This window comes from Stigmatopora argus, chromosome 10 (genome assembly GCF_051989625.1).
Source record: "Stigmatopora argus isolate UIUO_Sarg chromosome 10, RoL_Sarg_1.0, whole genome shotgun sequence".
In the NCBI taxonomy this organism is placed as follows: Eukaryota; Metazoa; Chordata; class Actinopteri; order Syngnathiformes; family Syngnathidae; genus Stigmatopora; species Stigmatopora argus.
In genome coordinates this window covers 4,383,649-4,402,933 of record NC_135396.1, presented here as the reverse complement: position 1 = coordinate 4,402,933, position 19,285 = coordinate 4,383,649, and the positions used below count along the sequence as shown (strand labels likewise).

General features: G+C 45.8%; 2 protein-coding genes across 5 annotated transcripts; one reads left to right on the top strand and one right to left on the bottom strand.

Moving 5' to 3' along the window:
- Positions 1-409: 409 nt before the first annotated feature.
- bicra (BRD4 interacting chromatin remodeling complex associated protein) lies at positions 410-14,841 on the bottom strand. 4 transcript variants are annotated; one of them, XM_077611500.1, is made up of 15 exons: positions 14,704-14,841; positions 12,872-12,917; positions 12,709-12,754; positions 11,601-11,660; positions 8,814-10,919; positions 7,964-8,098; positions 6,255-6,851; positions 5,556-5,745; positions 5,375-5,472; positions 4,793-4,921; positions 4,625-4,671; positions 4,401-4,549; positions 4,239-4,333; positions 4,069-4,174; positions 410-3,739 (listed from the first exon to the last, which is right to left on the bottom strand). In XM_077611500.1, the coding sequence occupies exons 2-15, from the start codon at positions 12,910-12,912 to the stop codon at positions 2,328-2,330; spliced, it is 5,211 nt and encodes a 1,736-aa protein (XP_077467626.1). In that variant the 5' UTR covers positions 12,913-12,917; positions 14,704-14,841; the 3' UTR covers positions 410-2,327. The 4 variants fall into 4 exon arrangements, with proteins under 4 accessions (XP_077467626.1, XP_077467625.1, XP_077467628.1 ...); XM_077611499.1 differs by lacking the exon at positions 14,704-14,841 and adding an exon at positions 13,106-13,229; XM_077611502.1 differs by lacking the exon at positions 11,601-11,660 and having other exon boundaries at positions 14,704-14,840.
- A 796-nt stretch (positions 14,842-15,637) lies between these two features.
- Positions 15,638-19,100, top strand: napab (N-ethylmaleimide-sensitive factor attachment protein, alpha b). The gene is made up of 11 exons (XM_077611510.1): positions 15,638-15,874; positions 16,496-16,575; positions 16,658-16,774; positions 16,843-16,889; positions 16,976-17,053; positions 17,443-17,498; positions 17,591-17,675; positions 17,767-17,871; positions 17,941-18,009; positions 18,210-18,260; positions 18,336-19,100. The coding sequence occupies exons 1-11, from the start codon at positions 15,777-15,779 to the stop codon at positions 18,435-18,437; spliced, it is 888 nt and encodes a 295-aa protein (XP_077467636.1). The 5' UTR covers positions 15,638-15,776; the 3' UTR covers positions 18,438-19,100.
- The last annotated feature ends 185 nt before the right edge of the window (positions 19,101-19,285 follow it).

The window sequence follows — 19,285 nt, the reverse complement described above, 5'->3', positions numbered from 1 at the left end:
TGAAAAATTGCATTTGGGCGGAGAGGACTTTTTTTTTCTCTTCCCTTTTAAATGTGACACACGAGGTCTTCACATGACAACTTGCTACTGTGGAGGCAAATTCAACTTTTTTCAGTGTTAGTCAGGATCTAAAACGTATTGCGTGGCTTATAAAAAGTCGGTCTTGACATGAATAGTAGTGGACATCCAATCCATTAAAAAAATAAAAAAACATTCATTAACTTTTTCACCCCATCATTTCAAAACTATTGTGGATATTTTTTTTTACTTTTAGCAGAAAACTTCCTAATACAAATATCCCGATTCCAAAATGTCATTATATTCCCAAAAGCAATCCCCCCCCAAAAAGTAATTTTTCAAAAATACCACTAAACTGTCACCCATCTAAAAAAGAAATAACCCCCCACAATTCATATAAGAAGCAAGGTTTAATTTACACTTTTACTAAATGTACATATCTTTTTAAAAAGTATCCTTATACACAATAAATACAATACAAAATTAATCTGTAATACTATACTTCAAATTCTCTTGCGCTCTTTTTTTGTACATTATTATTGTTCCTTTTTTTCCTTGTTTGTATTCCCCACTTGCCGCCCGCTTGTGCTGCATTTCAGGTGGACTTTTTTGTCTGCCAAGTTTACCTTGGAAAAAGAAAAACATTAAAAGGAAGGCGTGGCGTTGAAAGATGACCAATGAGTGACTGAGCGAGTGAGTGAGGTTGGCCTGCCCCCTGCTGGCCCAAATCATTCACGGCCTGGAGAACCTACTTATTTATAACTGCTTAAAAACGTGAAATAGTTCCAATTAAACATTTAGCTGCCACTAAGGGTATTGGTGTCCAATCCATTTTGACTGGGAGGGTCTTTCTACTTAATGGGAACATGATGCCAAAAACATATATTTTTCTTTCCAATTTTTGTATTTACTTCAAATTGACAGCTAGCTAGCTAGCTAACTTTGCTACATGTTGACAGTTTGGGTTCTTTTTCCAATGATCTGTAGCTTGAGCCAAAAATAATAAAGTATAAATAATGATTAAAGCAGGTTTTTATATACCATTGTTTAAGAATTTTGGTAAAGGTTTAGAGCCAATTGTGATTTCAAGTTTAAGGGGGCACTTCATCAAATTATATGTACTTTTACTTCTAATTGACAGTTTAGCTAGCTAGCTAAATTCGAAGTTTAGCCTTTTGTCTTCACTGTTCAGTGCTTTTGTTTAGTAATTATGCCAGTTTAATAATTACTTTTTGTTGCAAATTTTGGGTTTTAGTTATTTTCAGTTAAATGGGGCACTCACAACACAAATTGTTTATTCTTCCAATTGAACATTTAGCTAGTGAGCTAGCTAATTTTCACATCATAGGTTCTTAAGTTCAATGTTCAGTTTTAGAAAATGAATTAAGTGCTTGAGTTCTTTGCACCATGTAAAATTGAGTGTTCTTTCGATATGCTCGGAAAATTTAGCAATAAGTAGAAATTCCAATGTTTCATTACTTTAAAAGAAATATAAATTGATCTTAGTTGTCCTTTTAAAGACAGAATATTTAAATATGATTCCGTTGCCACCCTTTTTGGCTGCACAACTGATGAGTAAATAATGATATATTATAAACATTGCTTAAATCACTGTTTCAGTAAACTGTTTTTATTAAATATTTTTAAGTTTGTTTTCCTGGGCTCAGGACTTCTCAAAATGAGGTGACTTGGACTCAAGTGCAAAAATATGTGGTTTGGGACATCCCTGTGTCTAAAAATGTGTACCATAATTTACAAGCAAAGTAGGCATTTAGGTGGTTTTCTGGTTACCGTGGTAACCACAATATATTAAAAGGCCCAACATTGTATTGCTGAGCACAATGCCTATATGTGGTTTAATATCATTTTTTTAAATTTTTAATTCTTAGTTTTTGCTGCAGTGCCCCCTTAAACAATTTGTACTTTGATTGCCGTCAACGGCAGCCAATGAGCGAAACATTTGGATGCTCGAGCCTTAAGAGAAGTTCAAAGTTCAACTTTTAAGTTTAGAGTCAATTCGAAATAGTGCAGAGACACCTTTGTGGTAATTTGTTCGCTAGTGTGCCGTGTATGTAAAATATGTGCCTCGGCTCAACCGTGGTTGCGAAACACTGCTTTAGGAAGACCCCAAAGGAATGTGGGGCGGAGTTTAAGGGGTGGGGGCGGGGTCACGTGACAACGCAGGAGGAAGAGGACAAAAACACCACCGCTGACAGACTTGGCAGAGTCGTCGTCGTTCCTCTCGCTATTCCCTCGGGCGCCCCCCCTGCCCCTGCGAGTCCGGCGGGGCCAGGGGGTCGGGGGGGACGTTATCTACTCTGAGTCCGCGGCGCTAGGCTGCCGTTGTGGCCCCGCCCGCCGACTTGAGCGCGCTGGGCCAGCGAGGAGGCGGCGGACGAGGCGGAGGAAGACGACGCGGGTGGCGGCGCCGCCGAGGGTCTCGGTCGCGTCCGCCCGTTGCCGCCCTTGTGCTGGTGCCCGCGGGGCGCCGGCTCCTGCTGCAGGTTGAGGATGCTGTCGATGGCGCATTGCAAATGCTGGTTGAGGGAGTCGTCGGGGGGGCTGCCGCTCGAGAAGCTGGCGTTGTCCATGTCGGGCGAGTCCGATTTGCAGCGCTTGGCGGCGAGCGAGGGCACGTCCGGCGAAGGCGGCCCCGGGGCGTGCTGGTCCATGCGGAAAGTCCCCGCTGGCCGCTGTTTGGTTTTCCCGCCGGCCCGCTTGTACTTGGGGAAGTCGTCCCTCTCCGAGCCGTCGTCCCCGCTTCCCTTCGACCCCTTGACGGCGCGGTTGAAGGCCTCGTCCGCGGGGTCGCGGTCCCGGCCCCGCTTTTCCACCTTGACGCTGGCTATGACCGTCCTCTCCAGCGCCGGGGCCGTGTAGGGCGCCGAGTCGCCGTCCCCGCCGCCCCCGGGCACGCCCGGCCGGACCCGGGGGCTGACGTTTTCGCGGTAAGTCTTCCGGAGGGGGAGGCGGCAGGTGGTCTGCGAGGGGGCGGGGTTGGCGGGGGCCGGGTTGCGGTGTTCTAGAGTGCCGTTCACTTGCGCCGAGGACGAGGAGGACTGGGCGGGCGCCGGCGCCACCGTCGTCTGTGTTCGGACCGCCTCGACGGGCGCCGCCGACACGGGCGAGGCTTCGGGTTTGTTGGGCTGAGAGGCGTGCACGGGGTCCAAAGCCGTGTTGTGGACCACCTTACCGAAACCCGTTTGGTCCTGCTTGATCTTCAGCTTCAGGCCGATCCTCCTCCGAGCCTCGTAGGTTTTGATGGGGGGCTTGCTGACCCTCTGCGGCAGCGCGTCGTCGTCGTCGTCCATTTTAGAGTTTGAGGAGGAGGAGGAAGAAGAGAACAACGACGAGGCCGTCTCCGTCGCACGCGTGAAAACCGGGTTCGCGTTGAGCGCTTCGGTACCCCCCGGTGGAGGAGGGGCGCAGCTGCTGGACCACGACACCGAGGCGCCGCCGCCGCCCTGCTTGATGACCAGTTTTGTCGGAAAGGCGGCGGAGGGCGGTGGGGCGACCGGCGTGGGGGCGACGGGAGTCGGGGATGGGGTGCGAACGGGAGGGGGCTTCGGCGCGACGTGCGACGGAACGGCGGGTTCGGGTTCCACCGGCGGCGCGGCGGCCGGGGCGACTCCCGTGCTTGCGACGCCGGGCTGAGGCGGGGGGGACTTATGTTGGGAAGACGCCAAACTCTCCAGGTGACGAGCGTTGGCGACAAACTCCTCTGCAATCACACAGCGAACGGCAGTTAGCGCATCGAGTATTTAAAAATGTATTTATTTGTTCATAAAGTATTAACCCATCGGCTGCCATTGACAGCGATTGTCGTCGGATTCCTTTTATGGCGGCGATTGTTCGTTGTGTAGCAATATATGAAAATATGTGAAAAGATAATTTCTACATCCAAAAATTTGTTTCACTAGCTGTTGCGCAATATTGTTTGTTCTTTACATAAAAAAACAGGAAAAAAATACTTTTACTGCTTACCTTTTGTCAAGCTATGTACAAAAGTGGCTTTTATCAGGGTAGGACTGAATGGCGCATTACCCTTACCTGGTCTCTCCTTAGCCAAAATCCTGTCCTGACTCAACGCGAGTTTTTCCTCTTGGATGAACATGCGGTCGATCATCACCATCTCTGCCGAGGGCCCGAGTCTCTGCTGCGGGTTCAGACGTGGACTCAAGACGGGGTCAGAGACGGCGGGGTCAATTCTCGGGACTCACCTTGGATTCGGAAAAGAGCAGGTATCGATATTTATCAAGCATGGCTTGCGTTCTCCTCAGCAGCTGGCAGGAGACGCTCTCAAATTCGTCGTCCACTGCGTACAAACAGAGTTGCCAGATGAGAAATGGACACTTGCGTGGAGGTTGGCCGTCTCGGGTTACCTTTCTGATAATCTTGAGATGAGTTGGCAGTTCCCTGGTAGAGATGGTAAGGCAGTAATCGGTGCAACGTGTCCTCGAAAGAGTAGAAAGAAGCGCTGTAGTTGGGGTGGAGCACTGAGCCTTGATGTTTGCGTAGCTGCTCCAGGAACCTGCAGAGGGGATTGGATGTTTCTCCAGAAAAAAAAAGACAATGATGGGCAATGGTGTTTGTTTGGAGGACAAACCTGGCTTCTTTGCTTGGCTCTGCACTGAAAGGCATCTTCGCTGTTGTCTGTAATGTGGGACAAAAGTTCCTTCAATACTTCTGACAGACATAATAATAATGCTGGGATTCCATCAATGCGTTACTGCGGGAAGTGTGTCTATTTAAATTGAGATTTGAGTTCCCCTACCTGAGGTTGTAGTGGAGCGGGGGGCTGTGGAGCAGGCATCTGGGTGACATTGGTGCCCAACACGTGGATCTGCATGCCACCTTTACCCAGAGTCATCCCTCCGACGGAGTTGATCACTCCGGGCTTTGGCTGAATCAGTCATAAAAGAAAAAATAAGTAAGCGCCAAAGGGGTTCATCGGTGAACCTAAGTTAACTACATGGAGGACAACAAAGGCAGAAGTAAAATAACTAAAATAAATAAAATATCAACCTGAAAATATTCCCTTGAGTTGTTCAAAGTATTAGAAATAATAATAAAAAAATTTTAAAAGTCAGTTATTTTCTTTCAGGTTATTTAATAAAAAAAAAAAATACAATACATATAAAAAAAGAAAAATACTACCAAAAAGGGAAACGTTTTTGCCCATTTAAAATAATAATACAATAGATAAACAATATTTCAGTTTTTTTTAATGGAGAGAATAATTAGTTTTAAGAAGGCTCAAAAAACAAGACTTATTTTAGGTCAGTAAAGCCTCTGAAAAAAAAAAATGATTCGGCAAGAAATAACATTTTTAGATACCTCTGACCATTGACCTTACCTGTGCAGGCTGAGTAAGGCTCACGGAAGCGATGCTCTTATTCACCGCGGCTCCGGCTGGTCCCTGGACTCCTGAGACTGCATGTAAGTCACTTGAGGCTGCAAATGAGAGCGGGCAGAAGGCTTAGAGAGAAACGACGGGGGCGTCGGCGTCTCGTGGCGAGGGAACGACGGAAGCTCACCTGCGGCGACGCTCGTGATGAGCGCAGGGGCTGGCGGCAGCGCGGGGCTCGGCTGAACGGCGCCGATCGATGAGGTGATGGCCGCTTTGTCGACGGGCACGTCTTGCTGCGTGCTAAATTGGTTGTTTGGGAGAGGTGGAGCTTGAGCCTGAATGGGCAGCTTGACCTGCAGCAGGATGCTTTGCTGGATCTGATAGCATATAAAACACAACACCGTGAGAATTCGAAAACTAAAGCTGGGACAATAACCATTGCCTTTTCACATGTCTGCCTTCGGTCATGAGTGCCGACTTTCTGTTTTAGGATCAAATTAAAATGAAGAGTATAGATGTATATTAAATTTCCTGATTTCCCACTTTTTAAATCAATAATTGTAATTTTTTAATCCATTTTTTTGTGTTTTTAATTCAAAAATAATTTTGTAAAATCTAAAAATATATTAAAAAATCTAAAATAAACATTGTTTTAGAATTATAAAAAACTGAAAATTCACGGCTTTTAATCAATCTTTTTAAAAAAAATCTAAATATTATATCTAAAATGGTCTGGCCCACATGAAATCGAGTTGACGTTAACCCGGCCCGCGAACCAACCCGAGTCTGACACCCCTGGCTTAAACAGTGCACGGGGCCAACTTTTGGGGTCGAGTCCGGACCAAAAAAAAGTGCAGGTGTAAATACGACCCAAGTGAGCACATACCTGGTGGAGCTTCTCCAACAACTGCTTCTGCTGCAACGAAGGCTGGCCGATGGCCGACAGCGTCTGGATTTGCGAACCCAACAGCGCCAAGTGCTGCTGTTGATCCGCCGTCAGGCTGTGGACGGGCCCGTGCGCCTTTATCACGGCGGGCGCCGTCGAGGCGGCGACGGCGAACGGATGCGCAAGTGGGGGCTTGGGCGACCGGGACACGGGGGGCTGCTCTTGCTGCTGGAAGGGCGCCGGTTGAGAGGGGGGCCGGGGTTGTGACAGGAGCTGCACTTGGATCGGAGCCGACTGCGGTTGGCCCACTTGGGGCTGCGAGGGGGACTCGCCGATTTGGTTGTGGACGATGAAGAGGGACGGCGGGTGAGACGAGGGGGTGCAAGAGCGGGAAGGGGTTTGTGACGGCGGCTGGGGCTGCGAGGGAGGACGTGACTGCTGCTGGTGCGGCGACTGGATTTGCTGGCTCAGAGTCAGCGGAGACTGCGAGGGCTGGGGGGTGTCGGACACCGGGGGCGCCGCGACGTGGCCGCTCAAGGCCGGCGAAGGGGACATGCCTTGGATCTTTAGGGCCTGCTGGTGCCCGCTGGAGGGTACCTGTGGACGTGGAATATGGCAATTAAACACAAATACAAAAACATTTGTGAAGAAAGCGGAAGAAGCGGACCGCAAACTAAAATGCAGAGCAATTACTTGAGCTGTTGACATTTGCAACATGAAGTTTGAGCAAATATGGGAAATGTACTTTGGAAATTCCGTTATAATTTAGTGTGGGACTTTTTCGAATTTGATGTATTTCTAATCCTGCAGATGCCATCAACTCATTCATCACTAATTCTATTTGGCTTGTAAAATAAATGAAGGAAATGACATCAATATAAAGAAAATTTCTGAAGTGCTCAGTGAAATAGTAAAATTGTTTTCAACGAAAACCAGAATTTCAAAAGCTATCGGGATTTGCATAAATTATGCCCGGGTGAGTCCCTTCATTTCCATTGCATTTTTCAAATAAAACAGCAATAGCCTCAAATCGCTAGCTCAACAACGCATGCGCGACAATTGACCGAAGAAACAAACAGGACAAATGTAAAAGCCTGAAAACCCAATGAATGACTGCATGTGTTTGACTATAAAATGAGAAGAGTCGTGATGATATGATTGGAGTCAGAAGAATTTTGTGACTTTTTGACTCGTTCAATGGCGGGTTCTTCCCTAATCTGACTCGAGGGTCGCGAGGGATCGTAGCCTTGATTTAGGTGCAGCACAGCTGTGTTTAATTGACAGATTAGTCAGTGACAATAAAAGCAACTGCGTTGGTTGAATTGGAGTTTTGTTAGTGATACATTTCTTTGTCAAGCCACTTTCCGTTTCATGCTTTTACAAGGTTAGCGCTCTTTAGCATTACATAACAGGGAGGATAGAAAGCCAACAAAACTTTGAAAATAAACTTCCTCTCAAAAATGTTCTTAACTAGTCATTATACTACCTTGGCTCATGCGTTCACACACAGCAAAGACATTTTACTAGTAGCACATACAAGCAGCGGTTGCGTTAGCTGGTTGCGCGCTACAATACAGTGACATTCGAGCAAGGACTACAAGGAGCAAGGCAGCTAAAGGGAACATCACGTCTAAAGGGGGCGTGGCGGTTGCAGCAAGTGGGTGGACGGGGTGGGGAGGGGGGACTTTAACGTAGCATGGCGCGTCTACCTGCTTGACCAGTGGGGGGCTCTGACCCACCAACGGGTCACTTAATTGGGCCGGAGAGGCGACGCTGGCGCTGTTGACGATTACGGACGCCGGGACGCCCACAGAGGGGCTGAAATCACTCCCTCTGTTCTCTGGCTAAATAGTTTACCGTTTCCGGGGGCCAAAAAGGAGAGAAGGAATGAATGTTGGTTGGATGAGAAGCAGAATGCTGAGCCAGAGAGGTCGGTTCAAGGCTGTGTTCGGAATCACTCACTTGTTCCATCCTAATCACTAAATAGTCATTTTTAGAAAGTGTGGGCTGCGATAATGTATTTTTTTAAAGGTTGACTAATCGGCTCGTATGTAAAGTTGATGCTATTTGTTGGTATATTATTCTGGGCTTACTATTATCGGTGAGAATGCACACGGAAACTAAAAAATATATTAGGGGATGGTCAGTCCTAGGTCAAGGACTACAGATATTGCAGATTATATTCATTTTTTCCCCTCTAACAGTCCTCAATAGCTCAAGCTAACAGCAACTTTTGGTGGTGCTAGCCAATGTAAATGACCAAATTTGCACCTTTTAGACTTACACTCACCCAAACTAGCAATAAACGTTTAGCATAATAAGTCAATTTGACAGGGAAAAGGATGTTATTTAGTGTACAATGATCTGGTAAACCATAGTTGTTGATTAACCCATCGACTCATTGACTAATCCCAATATCTGGACGACACATTTTGGAAAAGAAAAGGGCAATAAAAGGTATTAGTGGAAAAGGGAGTGATTCCCAACACAGCCGCTACCACTCTGTCACAACGTTAATGAAAGTTTCAGGACAAAGAAGGCGGGGAGGAAGACACTGACCTGCTGCAAGAACATCTGCAGAGACTCCTGGCTCAGGATCATGCTGGAACCCTGGTTGGTAAACAGAAGCCGTCCCGGACTGTGCTGAGCCTGGTGAGGAACCAAGCCCACGGCGGTTATCGACGAAGAGGTGGGTATGGACGGAGCGGATGACGACGCGACGGGAGCTTGCTGCATGGTGATCATTGAGGCCTGCTGGGCGACCTGGTCAGCGGAGGTCCCTAGCACGGTGACGCACTCTCCCGGCTGTCCTTGGGCCACTGCGGCCGCCATGGTTACCGCCCCAGTGCTGCCGCTGCTGCTACTACTACTACTACTGCAATTGATACTACCGCTAGTAGTACTACCGATGCTGCTGCTGCTGGGGACTCCACCTGCCTGAGCTTGCAGGGCCGTCTGAAGGCTGACCGCCGGGCTCAAGCCCTCCACCTGACCCAGCATGGTCAAGGAGTTCTGGATGGGCATGCCCTGGATGACGGTGGGACCGTGCCCCGAGACGGTGTGAGTCTGCACCTGGTTCTGCGTCTGAGGCAACGTGACCGGCATCTGGAACAGGGTGGGCGTGCCCATCTGGCCCGGCTGGAGTTGAATGGATCCCGATAGAATGTGGGCGGCTCCAGGATGTCCCTGGGATGTCAACACCTGACCCAAGTTGATGTTCTGGTTGGCTGTTAGGATCTGGTTGGCGATGAGCTGACCGCCGGGGCCCTGGCTGGTGATGATGTGACCGCCGGGGTGTTGGGTCAAGATTTGACCACCCGCTTGCAGCTGCGGAAGGAGGAACTGGTGGTTCTGCCCCTGCAGGACCGTCTGAGAGGGAATAACGATGCTGCCCGATTGGTTTAGCAAGTGGACGCTGAGCGGCTTACCCGCCGCTTGCCCCGCTTGTTGCTTGAAGAGCGTTTGCTGGAACTGCGAGCCTTGCGTGGCGGCTTGAGTGCCGAGGACGACGTTAGATGCGGGTTTCCCCGTCAGGAAAGTTACATTCTGAGCGGCAGAAACGGGAATTTGCTGCAACCCGAGAGCCTTGGCGGCTTCGGTCTGCAGGTTCGCCGCCGTCGGCTGCGGTTGCTGCTGTTGCGGCTTGAAGAGTTTCGTTTGGAGGGCGCCCCCTTGGGGGGGCTTGGGCTGAATGGGCGTGGGTGTGCGCTGGATAATCACGTTGTGCATAATTTGGCCTTGGGGTTGAGTCTGGGGTGCCATTCCCGAACTCAGGGGCGCGCCTCCGAAGCCCAGACGTGCAGCGGAGGCGGTCATGGTTACGCCGCCGCCGCTATTTGCACTGCTGACAACTGTCGCCGGTCCATTTAAAGCTGGAGATGCCAAAGTGGTTTTGTTGCTTTGGATGAGAAGTCCACCTCCCGCCGCGCCGAGCCCCGTCTGAGTCGTGGCCCCCGAGACCTCCGGCGCAGACTGATGGAGCTGGTAGCCACCCATGGCTTTGGCGAGGATGGGCTGCCCCGACTGATTGATCGTCATGACCGTGGGTTGTCCCACAACCTGAATCTGTCCGATCCCCAAATGTCCAGACTGGCTCCCGTTGGGGAGCGTTTGAAGACTCGAAATGGGTTGAAGCGTCACGTTCCCAAGGCCTACTGGCTGCATGAAAGGTTGAACGCTGATGGCCTTGTTCATGACTTGCGATTGGAGCTGAAGACCTTGGTGAGCCAGAACAGAGCCCAGCATGTCCGCAGCTGCATTCGGGGGAGCGCCGGCGGCGCTTTGGGCCGACCCGGGAAAGATGGCCGCCGTCCCGCCGACGCTTATACCTACACCGACGGCGGCGCCCGCGGCCCCGGAGAGGCTGGCTTCGGGTAGTGTCTGAACAACCTGCGGGAGGCCCGGAATCTCAAAAGACTCCAGGTCCAGCTCCGCGTTGGCTTCTTGTAAACTCTGCTCGGTGATGTTGGCCTCAGCCAAGCTCTGCTGCAGGATGTCGCAGGGCTCGTGGTTGGTCCCGATGCCGTTGCTCCCGCCTTCCCCGTCGGGGGAGCCGCCCAGGATGTCGTCATCCTCCAGGAAGTCCAGGTCAACACTGACTCTGGGCAGACCTGCCGCCTCATTGGCCGAGAGCTGGACTGTGGGCCGGACCTCTGGAACATGGCCCTTGAAAGCGAGGAGTAAACGAGAAGATAGTTGAATTCAGGCGTGTGAAGATGGCAGCGCTTAGTTCGCTTTGACAGTTTTTCCTAGCATTAGCTAATAAAGGACGTTAAGCCAGTGTCCTATGCCTTTACCAAAGTCTGGGGCAAATATAATGCAATAATTGTCTTAAAATGCCCTAAAGTTTTCGAGAAATGTATCATGATTTCAAATCTAGGGAATTCTTCTACATCTTAGGAAGTTTTATCTTAGAAAGTTTTATTAAGACAGTTTCAGGACTGCAGAAAATCTGTATTTTATTGACGGGCACTCAGCCATTCATTCGCCAGATGAGTAAATGTTGCATTAAACTATGAATAGGGTTTCTACCAGAGGCTTATAAGCCTGGTGGGCCGCCAGGCTCCCCACCCCACCCCCACCAGGTTAAAACAAGCTGTTCCAGCTTTCTGCCATTGTAGTGAGTTGCATTGTTTGTTTGATAAAGCAACACTGTGTCTTTTTGCAAGACTCTACGTTGAAGTATTGTTAACCGGCAACCTCCAAGTTGAGGAACGACTCCTCTACCAAAGATCCGTGTGTATGTTAGTGGGGGGGACAAGCAGAGGTAGGAGGTGGGGTTTTCAACATGCATGCCATACACACATAAAAAAAAACAAATTGGAAGGGGAATGGGGTTTTACTCACTTCGCTGGCAGAGAAGAACGAGCTGGTGGGATCACCCGAACCGTCCAAAAGGTCGTCCAACTATACGGACACGCGGCCACCCGGGATAGGACAGACAGAATACCAGCAGGCAAAAGCCACCAGGACAGGGAAACAGAACATCGGAGGAGGCGGTGTGGGGTGGGGGGAAGAGGGGAAGGCAGTGGCAAGGAATAGGACAGGACATAGAAAAAGAGAACCAAGATTGTAAGGAGTCAGCCAAAGATTAGGGAAAGAAAAGCACGACGACAGGGTTTTGGTAGACTTGGGAAGCGTTAGTTTCTCATTTGGGTGAGTCAAAGGGGAAAGGGGTTAGGGACAGGCTGAAACCATAAACAGAGCATCCAGAAAGGAAACAGCCAATAAAGAGTGTACGTGTACGTGTGCGTGCATGTGTGTATGTGATGTTGGTTAAAAAAAAGGGATGGAGCTGCAAGGTGCATCTACATCTGCATGAGGCATCACTCAGCTGATCTCGCAATTATATGCAGATTCACGACACTGTAGGCATTTTAACTCTCCCAGTTTCAAAAACAAACAAACAAACCGCAAACAGTGTGAGCTCGAAAAACTTTAAACACATTAACCCTTCACAGGGCACTCATTTAACAAATTGGTTCCATCCATCCAATCCATTACAATTGGCAGAGATCAGTTAACATTAAATATTTTCTGAAGTAATTAGATATAAAAAAAAAAAAACATTTCAGTTTTGATTTTTGTTGGACTGAATTAAAAAAGTAAAAAAACAAGCCTAAAACATAACATAGTTATGTTTAATACTTTCTATCACATGCTTTTAAAACACGTTTAATGTGTTTCAATATTTTTTTTTATATTTAATCAAACAGAACCACAATTAGTGGTTGCATTACAGCCACATTATTTTTTCTGCATTGACATGTATCATTGTTTACATTTATTTTTAAATGATCGATGCATTAACTGGATGCTAGAGGCTAAGAAATTGCATGTAAATTGACTTCTTACCAGCACACACTGTAATTTCTGCCTTCATTTTAACACTATCGACCAGCACCTTACTCATCAGGCCAGCTAAGAAAAAAAAAAACGTTTTTTTGCTACTCACGTGGGTTTCAGATCCATGAAGAAAGTCATTGAGAGCTTCTGGGTCACTGTTGGTGCAAACAAGGGATGAATTCATATCAGTGCACGACAAGCACAATTCAATTAACAAGAAATAAATAAATTTTGAAGGACCTTTCAAGTGGAAACTCTTCAGGGCAACTTACCAAATCACATCGAGAAGGCACCTGCCGTCTTCATCATCCATGACAACTGTTTCACATGACATGAAATTGCTTCAGTTATCACAGAAACAAACAAATCGACTGTTTGCTACAACAACAACAAAATCCACAACATGATGATGACTCGTGAACTTGTGCAGATTTTAGGACTTTACAAATCCAGCAAATAGTAAAAAAAAAAACTAGACAGCATTTTTTTTGCTGTGGGTACGTCACCTTTTTGTAATTGTAACACTGCGTGCATTTTTCTGGGATGTTTTGGAGCTGTCCTCACAGAAAGTTGGATGTAGCAAGGCCAAAGTCTTTTGTTTTGAAGATGATAACCAGGGGGAGCCACCACTAAGTTAAAAGCCACTGTGGTTTGTTTAGGTTAGTTTGTGAGGATTTCAATACTGGGGATTTGTTTGAACAAATAATCAAAAATAAGTAGCAGATTTCATTTTCACATGTTAAGTTGCTGTTTACATATTTTATTACTTGTATGTGAAACAGCAATATAATGCTTTGCCTTTCCATAGTGGCTAGGACAAGGACTGTCCTGAAATTGTCAAAGGTCAAGTTGTAGGGTCAAATGTCATGTACAAGTTCATGTCATAATGATTATATATGTACTTAAAATTTATTTTTAAAGACTGAGATATTTCAAATCAACAATAATGTATCCTAAATTGGATCATAAAAATCAACATACTTTCTTAATGACTATGGGCCCCAAATTATCTTCCACATTTCCTCCTACAAATTCATTTCTATTTAGAATTTTGCAAAGAACAAAAAAAGCCCATCAATGATTCTGTGAGCCTTGCAGAATGCAAACAAAAATGTCCAAAAACACTTTTCCAACTACGCATAAAATTTCTATAAAATTAAAAGAGTGAATCGTTTATCCAAAATCCAGCCAGTATCATTCTCATCGTTATTGCCCGCTTTGTCCCAATTATTGGTCAAGTTATCAGCACTAGTTTCTGCAGGGCAAGCTAAAAGAAAACAAAGTGAAAACGCGCGGAATCTTGGCACCTCGCGATTTTTCCTTGCGATTTGTGAAGGGGCTACCCCGACACATTAACATACATCAATACACTGCCCAGTCAGTACCCCGAAAACCGTACGTACCCCCACTTGCCCTCTCTACAAAGGCGGCGGATATTAGCATTTAGCGGCGCCAGTGCGCAGTATATGAATGGGAGACGCTTTTAGCTACATGCTAACTCGCATCCCCCCAACATCGCCGTCTGCGCAATAACGCTTAATTTTGTCACGTTACGTTTACGATAACAAGCCCAAATCTTACACAAAGTGTCCGCGTGAAGAATAAAACTAACAAGCCCCAGCTGTAACTCCGGAATCTTATCCCATTTTGCGGGTTACGTTTGGTTAGCCTTAGCTGGTTAGCCCGAGCTAGGCTACCAACACTATTCGTACGTGTATCGCTAGCTCGGGAGCCTTTGACATTCAAAACAAACCGCCAGCGGAGGCGGTTTAAACGCCCGAGCTTGCACGCTCCCACTCGGGCAGAGAAGTAGCAATTAGCTAGAAGGTGGAAGACGCTAAAAGTAGCACACAGCCAAAACCTATGTCTGCCAGCGAGCAGAAAAATATGAGTTAATGTTGGAATACTGTTGGATGGAGGGGGGTATGCTTGGGAATTCGCTGGGAAAAAGGAGCCCCCGGTTTTGGGCGGGCCGTGCGGCAGTGTGGCGAGTCGACGCCGACCACCGTGCACGAAGCGGCGGTCCACGCGCTGCGTGGATAAATGCAGCTTTGTAGTAGTTATTGCGATTAATTGTCAAATTGCTACATTGTAACAAACTCACCCGAGACGATAGAGGTGCAGGCAGCGCGGGGTCTCCAGGACAGCCTCACACGGGCTGCTGCACAGGACCCGACTACAGGCAGGGAACTTAGTCGACTGCCGTTGTGCCTGATGGAAAGTCGACTTTAGCCACGTTCGTTATTTACCACCAGCGAAATCTTTTTTTCTTTGAGGTTTTGCTTTTAAATATTCTATTTTAAAGGGCTCTCATTTTTCTAAAATTTGTAGAAAGATGCGCCAGTAAGGCAACACGGTGGGATAATGCAGTGTTTCCCAATCTTGATTCTTGTACATATATACGAGTATGTTCTATTTTGGGGCATTTTGTTAGACATAATATCAAAGAATATACTCTTCCAGGGTTTTACCAACAAAACAGCCCACCCGTGACCCATCATGTTGTTTTATGGGAGGTTAACCCCTTTGAGTCCAAAATTTGGAAAATAACGTATTTCCTGGGAAACGACAGTCGCTGTCATCCATCCCAGTTAAAAGTGAATTACTAAACGTCTAGTGCTGTCAATGGCAGCTAATTAATTTCCATTAAATATGTTTATTTTTTCCAGCTTTGAATTAAAACAAAAATAGGGACGAAAAAAACAATAAATATGATCGTTTTGTTATTTTTTTTAATTAAGAAACATATTCCAAAAATGTCTCTTTAAAAATAACAACAAGAACAACAAAAGTCAAAACTAAACAGCATTTACACTGTAAACTCTCGATAGAATTGACATTTTTAATTGCAGGCATGAAAATAGTTTTTCTACTTTGATTTACAGAATAAATGAATGTATCCATGAATTAATATGCTTTCATTCATTTATTTTCAACGCTGTTAGTCACGTTCACGTTCGCGGGGATGAAAATACATTTTACCAAAATTATGTTGTTTTTCTCGTTTTTCCCAACAGCCCTTGAACGCCCCAGAATGCCGTTTCTGATGTTAGCTATCACGTGACAAGTGAGCTGGTTTCTAGTGACAAATCGACGGCTGCTGCATATGCTACAAGTTTGTTGACTTTTTGTCTTTTTGTCACCTTCTCTTTCTAAACCGAGACATACGCCGCCGACATGGACAACAGTGGCAAAGAGAAGGAAGCCACAGCGTTGATCGCCGAAGCCGAAAGGAAGTTAAAGTCGTCCCAGTCGTTTTTTGGGGCTCTTTTTGGGTGAGTTGCCACATTAGCTCCCCTAGCTAAAGGGCCAACTAACCGGAAAATGTAGCTAGCCTGTCATGGCTAAAAACATCTGCTCACGAGGCTTTGTATTACTTTCGCTATCTGTCTTACATCTTGTTGTTTACCATTTCATAGATTGACGTGTCATCTCAACGCTTCGAATACACAAGAACGCGCATGAGCTCCATTTAACATTAAAATAACATTAAAACGGCCAATAAACAGATAAAGTGAATAGGAAAATTGCTTGTAGTTGACAGAGTACATTTCTCCAGATTAACCACGAGCATCGTAAAAGATAAAATGCAATATTCATCATCAAAACGAAATACCATGGCCACCGGATCCCGCCACCTAGTGGAGAATTCAGGTTATTCGTGGCGTTTAAAATGTTGATCATTCATTTTGGCTAACTTGTTCGAAAAAAAACCATTGTCAAACAAATGGATTGCTTGAGCCGTAAGAGATTTATTAATATTATGAATAAATGAATCAAAAATGAAAAATATGTATTCTTGACCCATTTTATAACTCAAATTTATGACAAAGTGAATTCATTTAATGTGTAAAAAAAAATAAAGATGAAGTATAGTAACTCTGTCTCCCACACAGAGGTTCCTCCAAACTGGAAGAAGCCTGCGACATGTACATAAGGGCCGCCAACATGTTTAAAATGGCCAAAAACTGGTGTGGTAAGATGACTTTTTTCAACCTGAGACAATCAGCTACTCCCCTTTGTTTTCCGTTTTATCTCGGAATTTTGTCTTTTCACAGCTGCGGGGAACGCCTTCTCTCAGGCAGCCCGGCTCCACCTGCAGATGCAAAGCAAACACGACGCGGCGACCAACTTCATCGATGCGGGGAATGCCTTCAAAAAAGCAGACCCGCAAGGTAAAAAGCTTCCATTAATAGTCCCGTTTATAAAAATGCACATATTTATTGCTTCCTGGTTTCAACAGAGGCCATCAACTGTCTAATTCGAGCGATCGAAATATATACAGATATGGTGAGTTTGGATTTGGTTGACCATTTTTGTCTTGGAATGTGATTTAAAAAAAAAAAATTACTCATTCTTGCCTTTTTCTTCTTCAGGGTCGCTTCACCATCGCGGCCAAACATCACATGGGCATCGCCGAGGTCTATGAGACTGAGTTGGTGGACATTGACAAGGTGAAATATTAAATAAAAAATAGAAATAAATATTATAATAAATCAATTTGCCCTCAAACAATTCAGGGTTAGGCTCCAGCACCCCCTGCGTCATTTGTGAGGATAAGTGGTACGAAAAAATGAATGAATATTTAAAAAAAAAAAAAAAGATTGTTTTTTTACTATTTTTGAAATGTAAAATTTAATTCATTCCTCAAAACAAAAATCAATTATTCTCACAATAAAAAAAGTTTAATTATAAATCAGAGCTGGCGTCAACATAGGTGGACGTCAAATTGTCCGCCACGTAAACCACAATTGTACACCAAAATCTTAATATTGTGGCATATATCACCCATGATGTGACATCCATGCATGAGTTTTTTTATGACTGTGTATTCCGCTCGCAGGCCATCGCTCACTACGAACAAGCGGCAGATTATTACAAAGGCGAAGAATCCACCAGGTGACCCTTTCAGTACCATTACTCTTGTCTCGATCACCTCAATTTCATCATTCGCCTTCTCCGACTGAGCAACTCTTTCCTTGAAATTCCAGTTCGGCCAACAAGTGCCTCCTAAAGGTGGCCACTTACGCCGCCCAGCTGGAGCAGTACCCCAAAGCCATCGAGATCTACGAGCAGGTCGGCTAACAATCTTAGCATTAAGCGTGTGGAATTTTGACAAAACGGCTTAGCACGTAAGCTATAGAATTTGAAAATTTGCTTTTTGCAGGTGGGCACTCACGCCATGGACAGCACGCTGCTCAAATACAGTGCCAAGGATCACTTCTTCAAGGCGGCACTGTGTCACTTTTGTGTGGACATGCTGAACGCTAAGGTGAGGGAGTGGGCGCGGTGGCTTTAGCGCCGTCCAAAATCTCGCTTACCCGTTTTCTCATCTCGTTAGCTTGCCGTGCAGAAGTACGAAGAGATGTTTCCGGCGTTTTCCGACTCGAGAGAGTGCAAGCTGTTGAAGGTGGGTTCACAAAAACTTAAAGCGGTGCTGTCAAAAGTGCAGCCCGCGGGACGGAAGTGGTCCGGCAGGGGGTCGGATCCGACTTTTAGTGTTTCTTAAACCCAAAAAGTTGGCATGAAATGACTGAAATTTTTGCCAGGGCTTGTCTCATCTTTCCACAAATGAAATGTAACTCGTAAAACTATTTTTTTGTCAATCAGAAACTTTTAGATGCTTACGAAGAACAAAATGTGGAGGCCTACACCGACTCGGTAAGCGGACAATTCCATTTTTTTTTCACGAGACAAAACGTGTCATCTCGAGGTCTGATTGTAAAATTTGAACAGGTTAAGGAGTTCGACACCATTTCGCGGCTGGATCAATGGCTCACCACAATGCTATTGCGCATCAAGAAGACCATACAGGAGGAGGAGAGCGACCTGCGTTGACGTCTTCGCGGGCTCGAGCCTCGTGTGTTTGCCTTGACTCTCCTCGCTCTTTCCTTCCCGTCACATCTGCGGGATCCCACGCTGAAATTTCGGACGAGGTCACATCTCCCTTTTCAAATGGATTCGGACATCTATCGCCATCACTGGCGCTAAAACGAGCTAGTAAATCTCATTTGCCCTAAAGGACCTGGTGTGCTTTTGTTCCACACGTCATCCACTTTTTTTCCCCAACAGGAAGTTATAAATCAAGTAAAAACCGTCAACTTTACAGGCAATGTTTTAAGTAACATTTTAACATTCCCCGCCGTCATGTGAGTGCAACCATAATTTAATCACTGTATAAAAAAAGGACAAATAAAGGTAAAATAAGATAAACGCCTCTACTTTTGTACGTGTTTGACAGACAATATAGACGCAATATTCGAACTGTATGCAAAGCAATACGACACCTAATGGCCTTCTATGGTACTGACTGGGATAAAAAAAATCACTGATTCCTGTCGTGTTTTTCTCAAATTGTTTTAAAATAAAGTACCGTCTTTTCTGTGCTGTCAGTTTTCCCATTAAAATCTGTAATTTGATTTGTTTCTAGTTGATAGGCGTGTATGTATGGAAACACTTCATAATGGGATTAAAAATAAAAAGATTTGTTGTATCAGTAAACCAGTAGTACTCAAGTTTTTTATATTTATTTTGCCTTGTATTATTATTATGGTTTGTATTTTTAATTATTTTTTTAAATGTATCTTGTTTATCTGGTATGACGTCATCCCATGACAACGATGGATGTCAAATCAATTTAAACTGGAACTGCTGGTAATAAATGACGTGCCTTGGACGTCTCTCGT